At 50.4% G+C, this 26,119-nt stretch overlaps 1 protein-coding gene across 1 annotated transcript; it reads left to right on the forward strand.

Annotated features, from left to right (window-relative positions):
• Positions 1-25,723, forward strand: LOC119954938 (5,6-dihydroxyindole-2-carboxylic acid oxidase-like). Its single transcript, XM_038780672.1, has 4 exons — positions 1-280; positions 8,859-9,087; positions 9,976-10,117; positions 25,287-25,723. Exons 1-4 carry the CDS (start codon positions 104-106, stop codon positions 25,456-25,458), a joined length of 720 nt encoding a protein of 239 aa, XP_038636600.1. The 5' UTR covers positions 1-103; the 3' UTR covers positions 25,459-25,723.
• Positions 25,724-26,119: the final 396 nt, after the last annotated feature.

A 26,119-nucleotide genomic window follows, 5' to 3' on the forward strand; every position in this document is an offset into this window, starting at 1 on the left:
CGACACCGCTGCCTACCTGCACTACCTCTGCAGCAAGACCGTCAGGGGTGGAGGGGATTCCAACTATGCCCACCAAGGGCCTGTCTTCCTCGTTTGGCACAGGATGTGGAGCATCCACCTGGAGCAGGAGATCAGGAATATAACCGGGGACGACTCCTTCTCCATCCCCTTCTGGTCCTGGGAGGGGAAGACTGACTGCGATGTCTGCACAGACGATCTCTTCGGCCGTACCCGACACGGCAGCTCCATCATGCAGGGCTCCATCTTCAGCTCTTGGCGGGTAAGCAGCAATCGGTCATCGTGCGGGTGAATACGGAGTGAGCAGGGACGGGGAGGTGTAGGGGGGAGTGGAGCAGTGGACAGGTAGCGAGTGAGAACATCGTCAACTGTAGACACATCAGAATTGGTTGGGATAATTGAGAGGCAGAACTTTGTTTGAACGTGAAAGGCTGGAAAATGTTTGCAACGCGACGGAGTTCTCGTGCTGGGGGCTAATGTGCGGCGAAGGTAAGTGATGAGAAAGCCCTGTGGTCTGTTAGCAGCCATCGCTGCGAGATTGGAGTTTCAGAGCGAGAACCTCGCTTATTTACACAGGTGTGGCTGCTCCTGGAGCAGTCTATCTGGTTCCTGGTCTCCTTACCCAAGGAAGGAACTTCCTAGCCCCTCAAGGGAGGATAATGGAGGTTCACCAGGACTGACTCCTGGGGTGAGACGGATTGTTACCCTAGGATGAGGGAGCGAGGAGAACGGGTTTGCATTCCCCGGAATTTAAAAGAACAAGAGGCATTGACAGGATCAAAACGGAGAGGCTATTCCCCCTCCTGCCCCGGTTGGAGGTTCTGGGACACAGGGGGAGGGAGGAGGGGCAGTCTTACGCTCCCAAGATAAGGAGTCGGCCATTTTGGATGGAGACACGGGGGCAAAGTCTTTGCTCAGAGGTAAGTGACCAACGTCGCTCCAACGCCCACGCCCCCAGAGAGCTGTGAGTTGCTGAGTCCCTGAATAGGATGAGGAGAGTGTTCGGAATCTCTGAGGGATGAGTGGGAATGGGTTAAGAGACTGGGGCGGCCCCATTAGCCATTGCCCCGCGCACATAGCAACCGCCCCAGGTTTCCAGTATCAAACCACTGGCCCCCAGTCCGAGTGAGACAACCCCGTGCTGTACCTGCCCTGGGAGTGTTTGATGGGGACAGTGTAGAGGGAGCTTTACTCTGTATCTAACCTTGTGCTGCACCTGCCCTGGGAGTGTTTGATGGGGACAGTGTAGAGGGAGCTTTACTCTGTATCTAACCCCGTGCTGTACCTGCCCTGGGAGTGTTTGATGGGGACAGTGTGGAGGGTGCTTTACTCTGTATCTAACCCCGTGCTGTACCTGTCCTGGGAGTGTTTGATGGGGACAGTGTAGAGGGAGCTTTATTCTGTATCTAACCCCGTTCTGTACCTGTCCTGGGAGTGTTGGATGGGGACAGTGTAGAGGGAGCTTTACCCTGTATCTAACCCCGTGCTGTACCTGTCCTGGGAGTGTTTGATGGGGACAGTGTGGAGGGAGCTTTACTCAGTATCTAACCCCGTGCTGTACCTGTCCTGGGAGTGTTTGATGGGGACAGTGTAGAGGGAGCTTTACTCTGTATCTAACCCCGTGCTGTACCTGTCCTGGGAGTGTTTGATGGGGACAGTGTAGCGGGAGATTTACTCTGTATCTAACCCCGTGCTGCAGCTATCCTGGGAGTGTTTGATGGGGAAAGTGTAGAGGGAGCTTTACTCTGTATCTAACCCCGTGCTGTACCTGTCCTGGGGGAGTTTAATGGGGATAGTGCAGGGGGAGCTTTACTCTATATCTAACCCCGTGCTGTACCTGTCCTGGGAGTGTTTGATGGGGACAGTGTAGAGGGAGCTTTACTCTGTATCTAACCCCATGCTGTGCCTGTCCTGGGAGTGTTTGATGGGGACAGTGTAGCGGGAGCTTCACTCTGTATCTAACCCCGTGCTGTACCTGTCCTGGGAGTTTTGATGGGGAAAGTGTAGAGGGAGCTTTACTCTGTATCTAACCTCGTGCTGTACCTGTCCTGGGGGAGTTTAATGGGGATGGTGTAGAGGGAGCTTTAATCTGTATCTCAGCCCTTGCTGTACCTGTCCTGGGAGTGTTTGATGGGGACAGTGTAGAGAGAGCTTTACTCTGTATCTAACCCCATGCTGTACCTGTCCTGGGAGTGTTTGATGGGGACAGTGTAGAGGGAGCTTTACTCTCTATCTAATCCCGTGCTGTACCTGTCCTGGAAATGTTTGATGGGGACAGTGAAGGGAGAGCTTTACTCTGTATCTAACCCTGTGCTGTACCTGTCCTGGGAGTGTTTGATGGGGACAGTGTATAGGGAGCTTTACTCTCTATCCAACCCCGTGCTGTACCTGTCCTGGGAACATTTGATGGGGACAGTGTAGGGGAAGCTTTACTCTGTATCTAACCCTGTGCTGTACCTGTCCTGGGAGTGTTTGAAGGGGACTGTGGAGAGGGAGCTTTACTCTGTATCTAACACCGAGCTGTACCTGTCTTGGGAGTGTTTGATGGGGACAGTTTAGAGTGAGCTTTACTCTGTATCTAACCCTGTGCTGTACCTGTCCTGGGAGTGTTTATTGGGGACAGTGTAGAGGGAGCTTTACTCTGTATCTAACCCCAGTGCAGTACCTGTCCTGGGAGTGTTTGATGGGGACTGTGGAGAGGGAGCTTTACTCTGTACCTAACCCCGTGCTGTACCTGTCCTGGGTGTGTTTGATGGGGACAGTGTACAGGGAGCTTTACTCTGTATCTATGCTGTACCTGCCCTGGGAGTGTTTGATGGGGACAGTGTGAAGTGAGCTTTGCTCTGTATCTAACCCCTTGCTTTACCTGTCCTGGGAGTGTTTGATGGGGACAGTGTAGAGGGAACGTTACTCTGTATCTAACCCCGTGCTGTACCTGTCCTGGGAGTGTTTGATGGGGATAGGGTAGAGGGAGCTTTACTCAGTATCTAACCCCGGGCTGTACCTGTCCTGGGAGTGTTTGATGGGGACAGTGTAGCGGGAGATTTACTCTGTATCTAACCCCGTGCTGCACCTATCCTGGGAGTGTTTGATGGGGAAAGTGTAGAGGGAGCTTTACTCTGTATCTAACCCCGTGCTGTACCTGTCCTGGGGGAGTTTAATGGTGATAGTGTAGGGGGAGCTTTACTCTATATCTAACCCCGTGCTGTACCTGTCCTGGGAGTGTTTGATGGAGACAGTGTAGGGGGAGCTTTACTCTGTATCTAACCCCATGCTGTGCCTGTCCTGGGAGTGTTTGATGGGGACTGTGGAGAGGGAGCTTTACTCTGTATCTAACCCCGTGCTGTACCTGTCCTGGGAGTGTTTGATGGGGAGAGTGTAGAGGGAGCTTTACTCTGTATCTACCCGCGTGCTATACGTGTCCTGGGAGCGTTTGATAGGGACAGCGTAGAGGGAGCTTTACTCTGTATCTAACCCCGTGCTGTACCTGTCCTGGGAGTGTTTGATGGGGACAGAGTAGAGGGAGCTTTACTCTGTATCTAACCCCATGCTGTGCATGTCCTGGGAGTGTTTGAAGGGGACAGTGTAGAGGGAGCTTTACTCTGTATCTAACCCCGTGCTATACGTGCCCTGGGAGTATTTGATGGGGACAGTGTAGAGGGAGCCTTTACTCTGTATCTAATCCTGTGCTGTATCTGTCCTGGGAATGTTTGATGGGGACAGTGTAGAGGGAGATTTACTTTGTATCTAACCCCGTGCTGTCCCTGTCCTGGGAATGTTGGATGGGGACAGTGTAGAGGGAGCCTTTACTCTGTAGCTAACTGTGGGGAATGTGATTCACACCGGATTATAATCTGTATATATATGTGTCTATATTGTAAGTGCAGTTGCAGTACCTGTCCTCCAGGAGGAGTTGCTCTGGGAATGCTCGAGTTGTACGGGCTTTCTCCCTTGGCTCTGCCCAGGACTCATCCCCATGGGAGCTGCTGTATAAAGATCAGTGCCACATGGTCAGCCAGCCAGTTCACCGAAAGTTCAATGGCTAATAGGCTGGCTCTGTTGTGAGTATATTAAAACCACTATTCTAATCCTACAAGCACGTGTCCGTAGAATTGTTGGTTCCAACACTAACCCCGTGCTGTACCTGTCCTGGGAGTGTTTGATGGGGACAGAGTAGAGGGAGCTTTACTCTGTATCTAGCCCCGTGCTGTACCTGCCCTGGGAGTGTTTGATGGGGACAGTGTAGAGGGAGCTTTACTCTGTATCTAACCCCGTGCTCTACCTGTCCTGGGAGTATTTTATGGGGACAGTGTGGAGGGAGCTTGACTCTGTATCTAACCCCGTGCTGTACCTGTCCTGGGAGTATTTTTAAGGGACAGTGTGGTGGGAGCTTTACTCTGTATCTAACCCCGTGCTGTACCTGTCCTGGGAGTATTTTATGGGGACAGTGTGGAGGGAGCTTTACTCTGTATCTAACCCCATGCTGTACCTGTCCTGGGAGTATTTTTAAGGGACAGTGTAGAGGGAGCTTTACTCTGTATCTAACCCCGTGCTGTACCTGTCCTGGGAGTGTTTGATGGGGACAGTGTAGAGGGAGATTTACTCTGTATCTAACACAGTGCTGTACCTGCCCTGGGAGTGTTTGATGGGGACAGTGTAGAAGGAGCTTTACTCTGTATCTAACCCCGTGCTGTACCTGCCATGGGAGTGTTTGATGGGGACAGTGTAGAGGGAGCTTTATTCTGTATCTAACCCCGTTCTGTACCTGTCCTGGGAGTGTTGGATGGGGACAGTGTAGAGGGAGCTTTACCCTGTATCTAACCCCGTGCTGTACCTGTCCTGGGAGTGTTTGATGGGGACAGTGTGGAGGGAGCTTTACTCTGTATCTAACCCCGTGCTGTACCTGTCCTGGGAGTGTTTGATGGGGACAGTGTAGAGGGAACGTTACACTGTATCTAACCCCGTGCTGTACCTGTCCTGGGAGTGTTTGATGGGGATAGGGTAGAAGGAGCTTTACTCAGTATCTAACCCCGTGCTGTACCTGTCCTGGGAGTGTTTGATGGGGACAGTGTAGAGGGAGCTTTACTCTGTATCTAACCCCGTGCTGTACCTGTCCTGGGAGTGTTTGATGGGGACAGTGTAGCGGGAGATTTACTCTGTATCTAACCCCGTGCTGCAGCTATCCTGGGAGTGTTTGATGGGGAAAGTGTAGAGGGAGCTTTACTCTGTATCTAACCCCGTGCTGTACCTGTCCTGGGGGAGTTTAATGGGGATAGTGCAGGGGGAGCTTTACTCTATATCTAACCCCGTGCTGTACCTGTCCTGGGAGTGTTTGATGGGGACAGTGTAGAGGGAGCTTTACTCTGTATCTAACCCCATGCTGTGCCTGTCCTGGGAGTGTTTGATGGGGACAGTGTAGCGGGAGCTTCACTCTGTATCTAACCCCGTGCTGTACCTGTCCTGGGAGTTTTGATGGGGAAAGTGTAGAGGGAGCTTTACTTTGTATCTAACCTCGTGCTGTACCTGTCCTGGGGGAGTTTAATGGGGATGGTGTAGAGGGAGCTTTAATCTGTATCTCAGCCCTTGCTGTACCTGTCCTGGGAGTGTTTGATGGGGACAGTGTAGAGAGAGCTTTACTCTGTATCTAACCCCATGCTGTACCTGTCCTGGGAGTGTTTGATGGGGACAGTGTAGAGGGAGCTTTACTCTCTATCTAATCCCGTGCTGTACCTGTCCTGGAAATGTTTGATGGGGACAGTGAAGGGAGAGCTTTACTCTGTATCTAACCCTGTGCTGTACCTGTCCTGGGAGTGTTTGATGGGGACAGTGTATAGGGAGCTTTACTCTCTATCCAACCCCGTGCTGTACCTGTCCTGGGAACATTTGATGGGGACAGTGTAGGGGAAGCTTTACTCTGTATCTAACCCTGTGCTGTACCTGTCCTGGGAGTGTTTGAAGGGGACTGTGGAGAGGGAGCTTTACTCTGTATCTAACACCGAGCTGTACCTGTCTTGGGAGTGTTTGATGGGGACAGTTTAGAGTGAGCTTTACTCTGTATCTAACCCTGTGCTGTACCTGTCCTGGGTGTGTTTATTGGGGACAGTGTAGAGGGAGCTTTACTCTGTATCTAACCCAGTGCAGTACCTGTCCTGGGAGTGTTTGATGGGGACTGTGGAGAGGGAGCTTTACTCTGTACCTAACCCCGTGCTGTACCTGTCCTGGGTGTGTTTGATGGGGACAGTGTACAGGGAGCTTTACTCTGTATCTATGCTGTACCTGCCCTGGGAGTGTTTGATGGGGACAGTGTGAAGTGAGCTTTGCTCTGTATCTAACCCCTTGCTTTACCTGTCCTGGGAGTGTTTGATGGGGACAGTGTAGAGGGAACGTTACTCTGTATCTAACCCCGTGCTGTACCTGTCCTGGGAGTGTTTGATGGGGATAGGGTAGAGGGAGCTTTACTCTGTATCTAACCCCGTGCTGTACCTGTCCTGGGGGAGTTTAATGGGGATAGTGTAGGGGGAGCTTTACTCTATATCTAACCCCGTGCTGTACCTGTCCTGGGAGTGTTTGATGGGGACAGTGTAGCGGGAGATTTACTCTGTATCTAACCCCGTGCTGCACCTATCCTGGGAGTGTTTGATGGGGAAAGTGTAGAGGGAACGTTACTCTGTATCTAACCCCGTGCTGTACCTGTCCTGGGAGTGTTTGATGGGGATAGGGTAGAGGGAGCTTTACTCTGTATCTAACCCCGTGCTGTACCTGTCCTGGGGGAGTTTAATGGGGATAGTGTAGGGGGAGCTTTACTCTATATCTAACCCCGGGCTGTACCTGTCCTGGGAGTGTTTGATGGGGACAGTGTAGCGGGAGATTTACTCTGTATCTAACCCCGTGCTGCACCTATCCTGGGAGTGTTTGATGGGGAAAGTGTAGAGGGAGCTTTACTCTGTATCTAACCCCGTGCTGTACCTGTCCTGGGGGAGTTTAATGGGGATAGTGTAGGGGGAGCTTTACTCTATATCTAACCCCGTGCTGTACCTGTCCTGGGAGTGTTTGATGGGGACAGTGTAGGGGGAGCTTTACTCTGTATCTAACCCCATGCTGTGCCTGTCCTGGGAGTGTTTGATGGGGACTGTGGAGAGGGAGCTTTACTCTGTATCTAACCCCGTGCTGTACCTGTCCTGGGAGTGTTTGATGGGGAGAGTGTAGAGGGAGCTTTACTCTGTATCTACCCGCGTGCTATACGTGTCCTGGGAGCGTTTGATAGAGACAGCGTAGAGGGAGCTTTACTCTGTATCTAACCCCGTACTGTACCTGTCCTGGGAGTGTTTGATGGGGACAGAGTAGAGGGAGCTTTACTCTGTATCTAACCCCATGCTGTGCATGTCCTGGGAGTGTTTGAAGGGGACAGTGTAGAGGGAGCTTTACTCTGTATCTAACCCCGTGCTATACGTGCCCTGGGAGTATTTGATGGGGACAGTGTAGAGGGAGCCTTTACTCTGTATCTAATCCTGTGCTGTATCTGTCCTGGGAATGTTTGATGGGGACAGTGTAGAGGGAGATTTACTTTGTATCTAACCCCGTGCTGTCCCTGTCCTGGGAATGTTGGATGGGGACAGTGTAGAGGGAGCTTTACTCTGTATCTAACCCCGTGCTCTACCTGTCCTGGGAGTATTTTATGGGGACAGTGTGGAGGGAGCTTGACTCTGTATCTAACCCCGTGCTGTACCTGTCCTGGGAGTATTTTTAAGGGACAGTGTGGTGGGAGCTTTACTCTGTATCTAACCCCGTGCTGTACCTGTCCTGGGAGTATTTTATGGGGACAGTGTGGAGGGAGCTTGATTCTGTATCTAACCCCGTGCTGTACCTGTCCTGGGAGTATTTTTAAGGGACAGTGTGGAGGGAGCTTTACTCTGTATCTAACCCCGTGCTGTACCTGTCCTGGGAGTGTTTGATGGGGACAGTGTAGAGGGAGATTTACTCTGTATCTAACACAGTGCTGTACCTGCCCTGGGAGTGTTTGATGGGGACAGTGTAGAAGGAGCTTTACTCTGTATCTAACCCCGTGCTGTACCTGCCATGGGAGTGTTTGATGGGGACAGTGTAGAGGGAGCTTTACTCTGTATCTAACCCCGTTCTGTACCTGTCCTGGGAGTATTTTATGGGGACAGTGTGGAGGGAGCTTGACTCTGTATCTAACCCCGTGCTGTACCTGTCCTGGGAGTATTTTATGGGGACAGTGTGGAGGGAGCTTTACTCTGTATCTAACCCCGTGCTGTACCTGCCCTGGGAGTGTTTGATGGGGACAGTGTAGAGGGAGCTTTACTCTGTATCTAACCCCGTGCTGTACCTGTCTTGGGAGTATTTTATGGGGACAGTTTGGAGGGAGCTTTACTCTGTATCTAACCCCGTGCCGTACCTGTCCTGGGAGTGTTTGATGGGGACAATGTAGGGGGATCTTTACTCTGTATCTAACCCCGTGCTGTACCTGTCCTGGGAGTGCTTGATGGGAACAGTGGAGAGGGAGCTTTACTCTGTATCTAACCCTGTGCTGTACCTGTCCTGGGAGTATTTTATGGGGACAGTGTAGAGGGAGCTTTACTCTGTATCTAACTCTGTGCTGTACCTGGGAATGTTTGATGGGGACAGTGTGGAGGGAGCTTTACTCTGTATCTAACCCCGTGCTGTACCTGCCCTGGGAGTGTTTGATGGGGACAGTGTAGATGGAGCTTTACTCTGTATCTAACCCCGTGCTGTCCCTGTCCTGGGAATGTTTGATGGGGACAGTGTAGAGGGAGCCTTTACTCTGTATCTAACATCATGAGTTTCTCTTTTTCCCCCAGACACACTGTACAAATGATGATGAGTATGTGGAGAGCATGGAAGTGCTTTGTGCGCCTGGGAATGGACGCTCAATTTACCGATTGAATGGTGTGGGATTGGAAGTTAGACCCACCATTTTCAATGGCCTTCCTACCATATGGGATCGCAATGCCTGCCTCCGCTTACACGTGTACGACAGTCCGCCTTACAATGCCACCTCCACTGGGTGTTTTCGCAATGCGCTGGAAGGTATGGTGTTGGTGGGGATGTGATGGGATCCTGCTGTGTAGAGGGTGGTGCTGACGGTCAGGACTGGGTGCTCGGGTGGGGGGTGGGGTGCGGCCCACACGCAGCAAGTGGATTCTGGGTAACGCCGGTCACCATCGTGGTTCTGTTGCAGGCGGAGGGCGTTGAGTTCTCCTCAGTATGTGGAAGGTTCTGGTGTGCTGGAGAGAGGCGGCACGTTGCCTCGTTTACACCCCCCCATGCCGGCTGGGAACGCCGCACTCTCCTTTCCCAATCCCAGCTCCCATTCCTCTCCGCCCATACTCTGCCAGTTATCACGTTTCACACCAACATTCGAGTCATTTCTAAACACGAGGAGAGGTTTCACACCCGAGATGAGAATTTAAATCACTCGTCAAACTCCCCCCCCTCTGGAAACCTCGAAAAGCCCATTGCCAGTCGGTGCGTCCCTGTGACTCACTAGGCAGCTCACTATCCTGTCACTTATTGGGGACCCCGCTTTGTGTCGCCACCCCAAGTGGACCCGCCTCAAGCTTCACCGAATGGAACTGCATTCGCCGCTTCTCTGCCCATCTGTCCACTCGGTCGAAGGATCTCTGGAGAGAGGCCAGCATCACCGAGTCTGTCTTGGAGGAAAAGGACCTGATGGCAGGGCAGTTTGATGGAAAGAGGGGATTTCACCATGGGGGCGGGGGTTATGGGGCAGGCTTTATTCCCAAAGCGTTGGCCCTTCCATCTGTTCATCCTGATAATTGCTGGAATATGGGAGGGAGGAGGAATGCTTGGAATCTGAGCTCCAAGTTCCTCGGAGAGACAGGGAGGTGTTACGAGTCTCTTTAGGCCCTGAATAAGCTCAGGCGTTTAACCTCTCTTCCTCTCTCTCTCTCTCAGGTTTCATAAATCCGCAGAATCCATATCAAAGGCGGATTAGTATGCACAACGCCGTCCACGTGTTCTGCAGCGGAACGTTGCTGAGGTCCTTCGATGCGGCCAATGACCCTCTCTTCCTTTCCATCCATGTTGACGCTGACAAGTGAGTGAAACTTTGTGTTTGCCCTCTGGGTCGGTGCGTGTCCCCGATCTTGTGGTTCCCCGCACTGTGGGGGCCGTCGGCATTTCTCGCCCTCCATCCTGAATCGCCCCTCGAACTGGGCGGCTCACTCTGGCCATCTCAGTTTCAGAGTCAGTCGGACCATCTGGAGTGGGTGTTCTGAATTCCCGGAGTTGGCCAGACCGGGGAATGGCGGAGGATTTCCCTTCCTCCTGTGAACCAGATGGGATATGTTTTTCTTTTTTTTGTTAACAAACATTTTGATGTACCATCAATTGGACTCGAGACACGATGAAGATCCAAACTGTGGCTTTAATCAGCTAGTTGTTAGCCCGGTAGTCAACTACAGAGAAAGACCGACCGCCGGGAACTCTGGGTACTTATACCCCGTCTACTTGCCTCTCGACCAATTGGTGAGAAGTCACATGACTAGCCCCAGCCAATCGGACGAGAGGCAGATGATCAGCCAGAGCCAATGGGAAACCAATGCTCTGCACCAATGGCAGTGCTCCCATTCCTACCACCACACATTTTATTGCGGCTTTTATGGTTTTATAATAATAAAAGGTATAAATACACAAGTAAACATAGTTCATAGCGTAACACCCTCCAGCTCCAGCTCCCCCCCCCCCCCCCCCCCCCCCCCCACCCTCTTATTGCCTCTGCTGACAGTTTAGTTTTCCCTGAAGAAGTCGATAAACGGCTGCCACCTCCGGATGAACACGAACGTTGACCCTCTCAGGGCGAACTGAATTTTCTCAAGTCTGAGTAAGCCAGCCACCTCGCTAACCCAACCCCCCCCCCGATTCCGGAGGCTCCGAGACCCTTCCGCACTGGCAATATCCGTCTCCGGGCTACCAAGAAGGCAAAGGCCAAAACATCAGCCTATCTCGCCCCCTGGACTCCCGGATCTTCCAATACTCCGAAAATCGCCACCTCTGGACTCGGCACCACCCTCGCCTTTCGCACCATGGGCATGACATCCGCGAATTCATGCCAGAATGCCCTCGGCTTCGGGCATGCCCACAACATGTGGGCATGGTTTGCGGACCCTGTGCCCATCGCCCACAACTGTCCTCCACCCCAAAAAACCTGCTGATCCGGGCCGCCATGTGTGCCCGGTGAACCATCTTCAATTGTATCAGGCTGAGCCTGGCACATGATGAGGACATGTTGGTACTGCTCAGGGCATCCTCCCACAGACCCGCCTCTACCTCCCCTCCTAGCTCATCTTTCCGTTTACGTTTCGTCTCCCCTATCTGGCTTCCCTCCCACTCCATAATTCCTTGTAGATATCCGATACCTTCCCTCCTCCACACCTATTCCAGAGAACTACCTTGTCCTGTATCTCCTGCGGCGGTGGAGGCAGAAAGGTTGAAACCCGCCTTCGCATGAAGTCCCTCACCCGCAGATAACAAGACCCATTCCCTCCCGGCAATTCAAACTGCTCTTCCAGATCCTCCAAACAGGGAAAGCTCCCGTCAATCAACAGATCCCCCAGCCTCTCAATCCCTGCTCTCTGCCACCTCTGGAACGACCCCTCCCCCCCCCCCCCCCCCCCCCCCACCCCCCCCCCCCGCCCCCATCCATCCTCCCCGGGGCAAACCGGAGATTACCACGGATTGGAGCCCACACCGCTGCCCCCGCCACTGCCATACGCTGCCGCCACTGTCCCCAAACTCTGAGGGTCACTACTACCACTGGGCTTGTGGTACCGGGCCGATGACAACATAGAACAGTACAGCACAGTACAGGCCTTTCGGTCCACCATGTTGTGCCTAACCTACACCCCTTTAATTCACTGCTGTCCGTGTGCCTGTCCAAGAGTGGCTAAATGTCCCTAATGACTCTGACTCCACCACCTCTGCTGACAGTGCATTCCACACACCCACCATCCTGCATAAAGAACCTACCTCTGACATCTCCCTTATACCTTCCTCCAATCACCTTAAAATTATGTCTCCTTGTGACAGCCATTTCCACCCTGGAGAAAAGTCTCTGGCTATCCACTCTATCCGTGCCTCTCATCACCTTGTACACCTCTATCAAGTCACCTCTCTTCCTTCTTCGCTCCAGTGAGAAAAGCCCGAGCTCCCTCAACCTTCCTTCATAAGACATGCCCTCCAGTCCAGGCAGCATCCTGGTAAATCTCCTCTGTACCCTCTCCAAAGCATCCACATCCTTCCTCTAATGAGGCGACCAGAACTGGACACAACATTCCAAGTGTGGTCTAACCAGGGTTTTATAATGCTGCAGCAAAACCTCGCGGCTCTTAAGCACAATCCCCCTGTTAATGAAAGCTAACACACCATACGCCTTCTTAACAACCCTATCAACCTGGGTGGCAACTTTGAGGGATCGATGTACATGTAGAGGAGCCGCTACCAATGCCCCCAAACTTGTGCCCTTGAATGAGGCCGCTTCCACCAGCAGCCACACCGACTCCTCCCCCACTACCCACTTCCTAACCGTGGCTATATTTGCCGCCCAGTTGCAGAAGTTCGGCAGTGCCAAATAATGGAAGCTCCCTCCCACTACTGTCAACGGGAACTCCCCCAGTCTCCTCTCCTGCCCCATCGCCTGGAGCACACAAACCTCGCTTTTACCTATATTCAGTCTGTACCCTGAAAATTGACCAAACTCCCGTAAGGTCCACATAATCTTCCCCACCCATATATAGGAGTAGGTCGTCTGCAGATAATGAGACCGTGTGTTCCATCATCCTCCCCCCTGGATTAGTCCCTTCCAGTCCTTTGATGCTCTCAGCACCATCGGCAATGGCTCTATAGTCAAGGCAAATAACAGCAGGTAGAGGGGACCTGGCTACCCACTCTATCCATGCCTCTCACATGGACAGCAGTAAATTGAAAGGGTGTAGGTTAGGTTGATCTTAGATTAGGAGAAATGATCGGCACAACATCGTGGGCCGACAGGCCTGTACTGCCTCGTCCCCCGGTACAGTCTAAAGTAGTCCAAACTCACCCGGTTCGTCCGCGTACTCGCCAGCCAGTCAGTAAAGCCCTGCCCAAACCCAAACGCTCCCAGGACCTCCCACAAATAATTCCATTCCACCAGGTCGAAGGCCTTCTCCGCGTCCATAGCGACCACCTCCGCCTCCCTCCCCCTCGGAGGGCATCATGATCACATTCAGGAGCCTTCTAACATTGGCCGTTAGCTGTCTGCCTTTCACAAACCCTGTCTGGCCTTCCCCTATCACCCCGGAACACAGTCCTCTATCCTCAACGCCAGGATGTGAGCCAACAGTTTGGCATCGACATTCAATAGGGCGATTGGCCTGTATGACCCTCATAGCTCTGGGTCCTTCTCCCGCTTGTGCCATTGTTGGGGGAGGAGCAGCCCACTCGCTTGCCCCATTAAATACTCCCACCAGCAGCGGGCCCAGAATCCTAAAAAGCTTCTCACAAAATTCCACTGGGTAGCCGTCTGGTCCTGGGGCCTTGCCTGACTGCATCGCCTCCAATCCCTCTAGTATTTCTTCAATCTCGATCGGGGCTCCAAACCCCTCAACCAACCCTTCCTCCAGCTTCAGAAACTTCAACCCTTCCGAAAACTGCCTCATCCCCTCCAACGCAGCTGGGGGCTCCAACTCATATTGCCGACTGTAAAATTCCTTAAACACCCGGTTCACCCCTGCTGGGTCCAAGACCGTGATCCCCCCCTCTGTCCTTCACTCTTTCTATCTCCCTGGCCCACTTCCCTCTTCCTTAGCTGCTGTGCTAGTATCCTACTGGCCTTCTCACCATACTCGTATAATTCTGGATGGTTTCCCTCACCCACACATGCACCTCCTCCTCCGCTAACAGTCCTACATCCAAACTGCACTGCGGGTGCTGACCACCCCCTCCTTGCCCACCTGTGAATCCACCCAGTGTGGGGCATGGTCCGACACAAGAATCACTGAATACTTGACATCCACCACTCCCGCCAGGAAAGCCCTGTTCAAAATGGAAAAATCAATCCGGGCGTACGCTTTGTGAACATCGGAGAAAAAAGAAAACTCCTTCGATCTCGGCTGCCCAAACCCTCACGGATCTACCCACCCACCATCTGTTCAATAAACCCCTTTAGCTCCTTCGCTGTGGCTGGCACCCACCGCACCTTTGGGGGCTAGGCCCGCCCGGAGTCATTGGTGCCACGCCGACTGGCGCCAAAACCGGCACCAACGGCCTTTGACGCCCGCCGACCGGCGCGGGGCTGGCCGAAAGGCCTTCGCCGGTTTGTGCATGCGCCGGTGCGTCAGCTGCTGCTGACGTTACCACCGCCGCATGCGCGGTAGGGGGTTCTCTTCCGCCTCCGCCATGGTGGAGGCCGTGGGGTGGCGGAAGAAAAAGAGTGCCCCCATGGCACTGGCCCGTCCACCGATCGGTGGGCCCCGATCGTGGGCCAGGCCACCGTGGGGGCACTCCCCGGGATCCGATCAGCCCGTGCGCCCCCCAGGACCCCGGGGGCCCGCTCCCGCCGCCAATTCCGCCGCTAGCGGCTGGTTTAGCTCACTGGGCCAAATCGCTGGCTTTTAAAGCAGACCAAGCAGGCCAGCAGCACGGTTCGATTCCCGTACCAGCCTCCCCGGACAGGCGCCGGAATGTGGCGACTAGGGGCTTTTCACAGTAACTTCATTGAATCCTACTCGTGACAATAAGCGATTTTCATTTTCACCAGAGGTGATTGAAACCACGGCGGCGGGAGAGGCCTCTCAGCGGTGGAACTTCGACCCATCGTGGGTCGGAGAATCGCCGCAGGGGGCTCGCCGATCGGCGCGGAGGGCACACCGATCAGGGCAGCGCGATTCCCGCCCCCGCCAATTCCCGGGTGGCGGAGAAATGCGGCCATGGAGGGGGCGGTATTTTCACCTGTTCTGGAGGATTCTCCCATCCTGCGGGGGGGTCGGAGAATTTCACCCCTTGTTTTAGAGTCTTGCCCCGAACGAAAAACTTTCCCAACCCACCCCTTCCTCGGCCGAGTCTGATCCACTACCCTCAGGTGTGTCTCCTGTAACATTGCCACGTCCGCCTTCAGCCTCCTCAAATTCGCAAACACGCGAGCCCTCTTGACTGGTCCATTCAGCCATCTCATGTTCCACGTGCACCTCCGGCCGCGGGTCCGCGTATGCGCGCTGCGGCCGCCTGTGGCCACACAGCAAGCCGGCCTCAACAATATAGCCCCCCCCCCCCCCCCCCCCCCCCCCCCCCCACCAGATCGCGTGCGCCCGTCAATCGGTGGCCCCGATCATGAGTCCGGCCATCCTGGAGGCCCCCCCCCCCCGGTGACGGATACCGTCCCCCCCAACCAGGGCGCCCCGAACTGGGTCAGCAGCCACCACTCCAATCTCCCGCCGCGTGGAACCATGAGTGAACCACGCCGGCAGGAACTCAGCCTGCTGCAGGCTGAGAATTGCCGCAGGGGCCCTTTTTCAATCACCCCCGACCGGTGCCTCATCAACCGTGCTCGCTGGACTGGCGGTGATTCTCCAGTCCGCGGAGAATCACGGGAAGGCATCGGACCCGATCGCGGGTCTGACGCCCCATTTCCTGCCCCCGTGCCAACCGCGATTTTGTTGCGTAGGCTCAGAGGGGCTGGTTTAGCTCACAAGGCTAAATCGCTGGCTTATAAAGCAGACCAAGCAGGCCAGCAGCACGTATCGATTCCCGTACCAGCCTCCCCGGACAGGCGCCGGAATGTGGCGACTAGGGGCTTTGCACAGTAACTTCATTGAAGCCTACTCGTGACAATAAGCGATTTTCATTTCATTTTCACTTCATTTCATTTTCAGAATCCCGCCCGTATACACACAACCCAAAAAGACAATAAATTCAGCAGCACAGAATTACTCACCCCCAACTTCAATGTCCTCCATCACATGCCAGTCCCCTGTCCTTAACAAAGTCCATCGCCTCATCCGTCGATCCAAAATGAAGGTCTTGACCCTCAGAATTGACCCACAAACCAGCTGGGTACAACATGCCAAACATCTTGAAGGGGGCCGTTTTAACTTTATTGAAGCTCGCCCTTCGTTCGGCCAGTTCCACACCCAAGTCCTGGCAAAAGGCTTCTACATTCTTCACATCAAACATTGACAATGCTTGGACATATTTAAATAGATCCCCACCAAGCATTCAACTATGACGCTCTTTCTCTTCATCCTCATCACTATCCTCAGACTGTTCGTTTCTCTTTACCTCCGCAAATTTTAACTGACTTCCACTTTTTGTGACCAGTTTCTGAAGTTCAACGCCTCTCTCTTTTTCTTTTTCCCTGATCTCTACCTCCCTTTCTCTTTCTTTTTGTTCTGCAAGGGCTATACTTTCTTTTTTCCTCATTTCGTATTCGAGCTGCTTTAATTCTTTTTCATGTTCAAGCTGCTTGATCTGCAATTGAATTAATAAGAACATAAGAACATAAGAACTAGGAGCAGGAGTAGGCCATCTCGCCCCTCGAGCCTGCTCCGCCATTCAATGAGATCATGGCTGATCATTTGTGGACTCAGCTCAACTTTCCGGCCCGAACACCATAACCCTTAATCCCTTTATTCTTCAAAAAACTATCTATCTTTACCTTAAAAACATGTAATGAAGGAGCCTCAACTGCTTCACTGGGCAAGGAATTCCATAGATTCACAACCCTTTGGGTGAAGAAGTTCCTCCTAAACTCAGTCCTAAATCTACTTCCCCTTATTTTGAGGCTATGTCCCCTAGTCCTGCTTTCACCCGCCAGTGGAAACAACCTGCCCGCATCTATCCTATCTATTCCCTTCATAATTTTAAATGTTTCTATAAGATCTCCCCTCATCCTTCTAAATTCCAATGAGTACAGTCCCAGTCTACTCAACCTCTCCTCATAATCCAACCCCTTCAGCTCTGGGATTAACCTAGTGAATCTCCATAGCACACCCTCCAGTGCCAGTACGTCCTTTCTCAAGTAAGGAGCCCAAAACTGAACACAATACTCCAGGTGTGGCCTCACTAATACCTTATACAATTGCAACATAACCTCCCTAGTCTTAAACTCCATCCCTCTAGCAATGAAGGACAAAATTCTATTTGCCTTCTTAATCACCTGTTGCACCTGTAAACCAACCTTCTGTGACTCATGCACTAGCACACCCAAGTCTCTCTGCACAGCAGCATGCTTTAATATTTTATTGTTTAAATAATAATCCCGTTTGCTGTTATTCCTACCAAAATGGATAACCTCACATTTGTCAACATTGTATTCCATCTGCCAGACCCTAGCCCATTCACTTAACCTATCCAAATCCCTCTGCAGACTTCCAGTATCCTCTGCACTTTTCGCTTTACCACTCATCTTAGTGTCATCTGCAAACTTGGACACATTGCCCTTGGTCCCCAACTCCAAATCATCTATGTAAATTGTGAACAATTGTGGGCCCAACACGGATCCCAGAGGGACACCACTAGCTACTGATTGCCAACCAGAGAAACACCCATTAATCCCCAATCTTTGCTGTCTATTAATTAACCAATCTTCTATCCATGCTACTACTTTACCCTTAATGCCATGCATCTTTATCTTATGCAGCAACCTTTTGTGTGGCACCTTGTCAAAAGCTTTCTGGAAATCCAGATATACCACATCCATTGGCTCCCCGTTATCTACTTCACTCGTAATGTCCTCAAAAAATTTCACTAAATTAGTTAGGCACGACCTGCCCTTTATGAACCCATGCTGCGTCTGCCCAATGGGACAATTTCTATCCAGATGCCTCGCTATTTCGTCCTTGATGATAGATTCCAGCATCTTCCCTACTACCGAAGTTAAGCTCACTGGCCTATAATTTCCTGCTTTCTGCCTACCTCCTTTTTTAAACAGTGGTGTCACGTTTGATAATTTCCAATCCACCGGGACCACACCAGAGTCTAGTGAATTTTGGTAAATCATCACTAGTGCATCTGCAATTTCCCTAGCCATCTCTTTTAGCACTCTGGGATGCATTCCATCAGGGCCAGGAGACTTGTCTACCTTTAGCCCCATTAGCTTGTCCATCACTACCTCCTTAGTGACAACAATCCTCTCAAGGTCCTCACCTGTCATAGCCTCATTTCTATCAGTCGCTGGCATGTTATTTGTGTCTTCCACTGTGAAGACCGACCCAAAAAACCTGTTCAGTTCCTCAGCCATTTCCTCATATCCCATTATTAAAACTCCCTTCTCATCCTCTAAAGGACCAATATTTACCTTAGCCACTCTTTTTTGTTTTATATATTTGTAAAACCTTTTACTGTCTGTTTTTATATTCTGAGCAAGTTTACTCTCATACTCTATCTTACTCTTCTTTATAGCTTTTTTAGTAGCTTTCTGTTGCCCCCAAAAGATTTCCCAGTCCTCTAATCTCCCAGCAATCTTTGCCAACTTATATGCTTTTTCCTTCGATTTGATACTCTCCCTTATTTCCTTAGATATCCACGGTCAATTGTCCCTCTTTCTACCATCCTTCCTTTTTGTTGGTATAAACCTTTGCTGAGCACTGTGAAAAATCGCTTGGAAGGTTCTCCACTGTTCCTCAACTGTTCCACCATAAAGTCTTTTCTCCCAGTCTACCTTAGCTAGTTCTTCTCTCATGGCCTTGTAATCTCCTTTATTTAAACACAAAACATTAGTATTTGATTTTACTTTCTCACCCTCCATCTGTATTTTAAATTCCACCATATTGTGATCGCTCCTTCCGAGAGGATCCCTAACTATGAGATCATGAATAAATCCTGTCTCATTACACAGGACAAGATCTAGGACCGCTTGTTCCCTCGTAGGTTCCATTACATACTGTTCTAGGAAACAATCGTGGATGCATTCTATAAACTCCTCCTCAAGGTTGCCTTGACCGACCTGGTTAAACCAATCGACATGTAGATTAAAATCCCCCATGATAACTGCTGTACCATTTCTACATGCATCAGTTATTTCTTTGTTTATTGCCTGCCCCACCATAACGTTACTATTTGGTGGCCGATAGACTCCTCCTATCAGCGACTTTTTCGCCTTACTATTCCTGATTTCCACCCAAATGGATTCAACCATATCCTCCATAGCACCGATGCCATCCCTTACTATTGCCCGAATGTCATCCTTAAATAACAGAGCTACACCACCTCCCTTACCATACACTCTGTCCTTCCGAATAGTTTGATACCCTCGGATATTTAACTCCCAGTCGTGACCATCCTTTAACCATGTTTCAGTAATGGCCACTAAATCATAGTAATTCACGATGATTTGTGCGATCAACTCATTTACTTTATTCCGAATACTACGAGCATTCCGGTAAAGTACACTTCTGTTTGTTTTTTTACCTCTGTTTTGAACCTTAACATATCCAGTTTTATTCCTATTGTTATTACTGGGCCGATTCACTGAGCTCCCCTCAGTCACTGTACCTTGTACTGTCGCCCTTTTAGATTTTTGACTATGTGTTCTCTGCCTTGCACTTTTCCCCTTACTTCCTTTTGCTTCTGTCCCTGTTTTACTACCTTCCAACCACCTGCATCGGTTCCCATCCCCCTGCCACATTAGTTTAAACCCTCCCCAACAGCTCTAGAAAACACCCCCCCTAGGACATCGGTTCCAGTCCTGCCCAGGTGCAGACCGTCCGGTTTGTACTGGTCCCACCTCCCCCAGAACCGGTCCCAATGCCCCAGGAATTTGAATCCCTCCCTCTTGCACCATCTCTCGAGCCACGCATTCATCCTATCTATCCTGACATTCCTACTCTGACCAGCTCGTGGCACTGGTAGCAATCCTGAGATTACTACCTTTGATGTCCTACTTTTTAGTTTAACTCCTAACTCCCTGAATTCCGCTTGTAGGACCTCATCCCATTTTTTACCTATATCGTTGGTGCCTACGTGCACCACGACAGCTGGCTGTTCACCCTCCCCCCCCCCCAGAATGTCCTGCAGCCGCTCCGAGACATCCTTGACCCTTGCACCAGGGAGGCAACATACCATCCTGGAGTCTCGATTGCGTCCACAGAACCGCCTGTCTATTCCCCTTACGATTGAGTCCCCTATCACTATAGCCCTGCCATTTTTCTTCCTGCCCTGCTGTGCAGCAGAGCCAGCCACGGTGCCATGAACCTGGCTGCTGCTGCCTTCCCCTGGTGAGCCATCTCCCTCAACAGTATCCAAAGCGGTATATCTGTTTTGCAGGGAGATGACCGCAGGGGACACCTGCACTGCCTTCCTACTCTTGCTCTGTCTTTTGGTCACCCATTTGCTATCTCCCTCAGAAACTTTCACCTGCGGTGTGACCAACTCGCTAAACGTGCTATCCACGTCCTCCTCAGCATCGCGGATGCTCCAAAGTGAGTCCATCCGCAGCTCCAGAGCCGTCAAGCGGTCTAACAGGAGCTGCAACTGAACACACTTCTTGCACATGAAAGAGCCAGGGACAGTGGACGTGTCCCTGAGCTCCCACATCGCACACGAGGAGCATAATACGGGTCTGGGATCTCCTGCCATGTCTTAAAGCTTAGGTAAACTTATACAACTACAATTTCAAAAAACTAAAGAAAAATAAATAAATTAGACAATGAAAAGAAAAGAAAAACTACTTACCAGTCACTTACCAGGGTTAAAAAGCATCTCCTCACACTCTGCACCGAATTATCTCACTGCACCAAATTACCAAGTAAGTTGCAATCCCACTCTAGATGTCTCACTCAGGATGTTTCTCCTTGAAAAGCGCTAGCTTACTGTGTGCGCTCGCTGTCTGTCTTTTATGCAGACCTCAGCGAATTGATGACTCAAAAAATACCTAAACTTCAAAGAGAAGAATACAATGTGCCCCTAAACAGGCCTCAGGTGATTGACAGATAACTGCCTCTCAGCAATTAGGGTGGGGGCAGCTTCAACCAATCAGACACTAAGCTCCACACTGCACTTTTAACTGAAAAACAGCAAAATTAGATTTTCCACTTACCTTTCCTGATTACCTCACTGCACCAAATTACCAAGTAAGTTGCAATCCCACTCTAGATGAGTCTCACTCAGGATGTGTCTCCCTGAAAAGCGCTAGCTTCTTGTCATTTCCAATGATTCTGACTGTGTCTCAGGCAATTTTAAATGCTCAGCTACCGCCACAATTACCTCTTCTTTTTGTGCTTTGTCAGGCAATGTTAACTGCAGTGCTTTTGCCAAATCTAAAAGATTATTTTTCGTCTTATGATGCCATTATGATGCCATTAGACATGACTTAGGATGTGTTGGTTGGAGAAGTAGGCTGCAAGGGTTGGGCACACTGGATATGTGGAGCTTGTTCAAGGAACAGCTATTGCATGTTCTTGATAAGTACGTACCAGTCAGGCAGGGAGGAAGGGGTCGAGCGAGTGAACCGTGGTTTACCAAAGAAGTGGAATCTCTTGTTAAGAGGAAGAAGGAGGCCTATGTGAAGATGAGGCGTGAAGTTTCAGTTGGGGCGCTTGATAGTTACAAGGAAGCGAGGAAGGATCTAAAGAGAGAGCTGAGACGAGCAAGGAGTGGACATGAGAAGTCTTTGGCAGGTAGGATCAAGGAAAACCCAAAAGCTTTCTATAGGTATGTCAGGAATAAAAGAATGACTAGGGTAAGAGTAGGGCCAGTCAAGGACAGTGGTGGGAAGTTGTGTGTGGAGGCTGAGGAGATAAGCGAGATACTAAATGAATACTTTTCGTCAGTATTCACTCAAGAAAAAGATAATATTGTGGAGGAGAATGCTGAGACCCAGGCTATTAGAATAAATGGCATTGAGGTGCGTAGGGAAGAAGTGTTGGCAATTCTGGACAAGGTGAAAATAGATAAGTCCCCGGGGCCGGATGGGATTTATCCTAGGATTCTCTGGGAAGCCAGGGAAGAGATTGCTGAGCCTTTGGCTTTGATTTTTAGGTCATCATTGGCTACAGGAATAGTGCCAGAGGACTGGAGGATAGCAAATGTGGTCCCTTTGTTCAAGAAGGGGAGTAGAGATAACCCCGGTATCTATAGGCCGGTGAGCCTAACGTCTGTGGTGGGTAAGGTCTTGGAGAGGATTATAAAAGATACGATTTATAATCATCTAGATAGGAATAATATGATTAGGGATAGTCAGCATGGTTTTGTGAAGGGTAGGTCATGCCTCACAAACCTTATTGAGTTCTTTGAGAAGGTGACTGAACAGGTAGACGAGGGTAGAGCAGTTGATGTGGTGTATATGGATTTCAGTAAAGCGTTTGATAAGGTTCCCCACGGTCGGCTATTGCAGAAAATACGGAGGCTGGGGATTGAGGGTGATTTAGAGATGTGGATCAGAAATTGGCTAGTTGAAAGAAGACAGAGTGGTAGTTGATGGGAAATATTCAGAATGGAGTTCAGTTACGAGTGGCGTACCGTTGCTGTTTGTCATTTTTATAAATGACCTAGAGGAGGGCGCAGAAGGATGGGTGAGTAAATTTGCAGACGACACTAAAGTCGGTGGAGTTGTAGACAGTGCGGAAGGATGTTGCAGGTTACAGAGGGACATAGATAAGCTGCAGAGCTGGGCTGAGAGGTGGCAAATGGAGTTTAATGTGGAGAAGTGTGAGGTGATTCACTTTGGAAAGAATAACAGGAATGCGGAATATTTGGCTAATGGTAAAATTCTTGGTAGTGTGGATGAGCAGAGGGATCTCGGTGTCCATGTACATAGATCCCTGAAAGTTGCCACCCAGGTTGATAGGGTTGTGAAGAAGGCCTATGGTGTGTTGGCCTTTATTGGTAGAGGGATTGAGTTCCGGAGCCATGAGGTCATGTTGCAGTTGTACAAAACTCTAGTACGGCCGCATTTGGAGTATTGCGTACAGTTCTGGTCGCCTCATTATAGGAAGGACGTGGAAGCTTTGGAACGGGTGCAGAGGAGATTTACCAGGATGTTGCCTGGTATGGAGGGAAAATCTTATGAGGAAAGGCTGATGGACTTGAGGTTGTTTTCGTTAGAGAGAAGAAGGTTAAGAGGTGACTTAATAGAGGCATACAAATGATCAGAGGGTTAGATAGGGTGGACAGCGAGAGCCTTCTCCCGCGGATGGAGGTGGCTAGCACGAGGGGACATAGCCTTAAATTGAGGGGTAATAGATATAGGACAGAGGTCAGAGGTGGGTTTTTTTACGCAAAGAGTGGTGAGGCCGTGGAATGCCCTACCTGCAACAGTAGTGAACTCGCCAACATTGAGGGCATTTAAAAATTTGTTGGATAAGCATATGGATGATAAGGGCATAGTGTAGGTTAGATGGCCTTTAGTTTTTTTTCCATGTCGGTGCAACATCGAGGGCCGAAGGGCCTGTACTGCGCTGTATCGTTCTATGTTCTATGTCTCCGTTTGTAAGGTACTACGTGTGCTCTTCCCCATTCCCAAAAACAACACAGCCTCTGAGAGAGACATTGTCCACAACACACTTCTTATTTAAAATTGAATACAATATCTGAAAACCAAACACAAATATGCTCACCCCTCACTGTCTTAAGTTCACTAAGCCAACCCAATCATGAAAGGTAGGCTTTTATCCTGGACGAGCCCCCAATTTGTTATGGGCCAGGGTTTAGAAAACTCCGAAGCATATCATGGAGTTCCTGACCTACATCTGTTTATTGAAAGTGGCTGGGATGAGCACAAGAGCAAACAAAGTTCTTTTCTGATTTTAATATAAAGAAAAACAAACTTTATTCGGTGAATTTAGTTAACATTTGTATACACACATGCAAGAATTTTTCTCAACTACAAACATAAATACCCCACACAGCTACAGTAATTTATGTATCACCCTTAATGAATTCCCCCTTAACTGTTCCAATTCAATAACAAGATCCAGGTAAAAACCAGAAACCCCTTTTCAAAGGCTTGGCCCATTACACAGCCCTTTTACTGGTATGAGACCTGGTATAGACACTCTTGTTTCCTGTCCAAACAGTTGGTTTGAATTCCATCCGGAAGACAATTAGCTCTTTTCCGTTATCAAGCAGTCCGGAAACAACTTTTAAAATGAAGATAGAGAAACACTTCTTTCAACCTGTGCGGTACAAACCAGCTCCAAAACTCAGACGATGGAAAAACTCACAGAGCCACAGCCCAGCTCTACCCACATAATGACATCAGCAAAGTCCTGTTATAACACAAAAACATTTCTGAATGGGACACTCACATGATACCCTCGTCTGTCCAGAAATGGTGTCCTATTCCAGAAACTCCTCAGCTATGCTCGCAACCTGCCTGATAATAATAATCTTCATTAGTGAAGCAATTGGGCTTCCATTAACACTGCAATGAAGTTACTGTGAAAATCCCCTAGTCGCCACATTCCGGCTCCTGTTCGGGTTCACAGAACGAGAATTCAGAATGTCCAATTCACCCAACAAGCACGTCTTTCGGGAGGAAACCGGAGCACCCGGAGGAAACCCACGCAGACATGGGGAGAACGTGCAGCCTTCACACAGACAGTGACCCAAGCCGGGAATCCAACCTGGGTCCCTACCGCTGTGAAGCAACAGTGCCAACCACTGTGCTACCGTTTGCCAAGATGCAACCTCCAACATTATCTTTACCCAACCCTTCAGCGAGAACCCTGTGGCAGGTTTAGCTGTTGACTGACTCTCGGTAACAGCGGCAGAAACCTTGTTATCACCCCTTTTCCACCTCATGGATCCCGGTTGCACGTTCCCTGGCTTCCAGGCTGCGCCCCGTGCCACGTGGTGTCCTGAGCTACCTATGGTTTCGGTCTCCAGCCTGGTTTCAACGAGCATCAGTTTCCCTAGAAACCAGATGTTGCATTTTATGTTCCCGTCCCCTTCAGTTCCCCTGGAAATGTCAGGTGGGGCAGGGCTCGATTCAATTCGAAGCTTTGAAGCAGGCGACGGCTCATTCGACAGGACACCCCACATGACAATTGTTCCCCACCTCCTAGCCACTCCCCGACTTTCCCCACAAACCGTGGACCGACCACCACAATCTACTCACCCGACAGCTCTCCAGGTTTGACAATTCTAAAGATTGACAACCCTGCACTGGACAGGTTTATCCAACCTCACTCCGGGACTGTGAGCAGCAGTTTGGACTTTATAAACAGGGGAGACCAGAGGGATGATTGAAAAACGATGCGAACGGACCTCAACGCCTCTACTCTTGGTTTTTGCAGGATCTTTGACCAGTGGTGGAGACTTCATACAAGCAGCAGCTACCCAACAGGTAACGTTCCTATTGGGCACAGGGCAGATGACAACTTGGCCGGCTTCATTCCGACAGTCAAAAGCAGCGATCTGTTTGGAGCAACTCAGCCGCTTGGATACAGCTACGAGGGAAATGAATGAGCGATGGTACTGCTCCTCAGGCAGTCTGCAGTGAGGGCACAACGATGGAGGGCACACTCAATAACTGCATTAACTCATTGCCTCTTAATCTCTTCCCTCTTTCTCCTATTTATGTTCCCACCCAACTGCAAGAGAGGTTTCAGACGCCTGAAATAGACTGACCTTAGATTTTCAATTGGGACATCTGTCCTATATCTATCACCCCTCAATTTAAAGCTATGTCCCCTCGTGTTGGTCATCACCATCCGAGGAAAAAGACTCTCACTGTCCACCCTATCTAACCCTCTGACTATCTTATATGTCTCTATTAAGTCACCTCTCAGCCTTCTCCTCTCTAACGAAAACAACCTCAATTCCCTGAGCCTTTCCTCGTAAGACCTTCCCTCCATACCAGGCAACATCCTAGTAAATCTCCTCTGAACCCTTTCCAAAGCTTCCACATCCTTCCTATAATGTGGTGACCAGAACTGCACGCAGTACTCCAGGTGTGGCCGCACCAGAGTTATGTACAGCTGCAGCATGACCTTGTGGTTCCGAAACTCAATCCCCCTGCTTATAAAGGCTAGCACACCATATGCCTTCTTAACAGCCCTATTAACCTGGGTGGCAACTTTCAGGGATTTATGTACCTGGATGCCGAGATCTCTCTGTTCATCTACAC

The sequence above is a fragment of the Scyliorhinus canicula genome, chromosome 20, assembly GCF_902713615.1.
Source record: "Scyliorhinus canicula chromosome 20, sScyCan1.1, whole genome shotgun sequence".
Classification (NCBI taxonomy): Eukaryota; Metazoa; Chordata; class Chondrichthyes; order Carcharhiniformes; family Scyliorhinidae; genus Scyliorhinus; species Scyliorhinus canicula.

Excerpts from the sequence above, each read along its gene's own strand:
- LOC119954938 (XM_038780672.1), top strand. The coding sequence starts at position 104 with ATGTGGAGCATCCACCTGGAGCAGGAGATCAGGAATATAACCGGGGAC. Across the intron at positions 281-8,858 it reads CCATCTTCAGCTCTTGGCGG|ACACACTGTACAAATGATGA; the intron begins GTAAGCAGCAAT and ends TTTTTCCCCCAG. Across the intron at positions 9,088-9,975 it reads TTTTCGCAATGCGCTGGAAG|GTTTCATAAATCCGCAGAAT; the intron begins GTATGGTGTTGG and ends TCTCTCTCTCAG.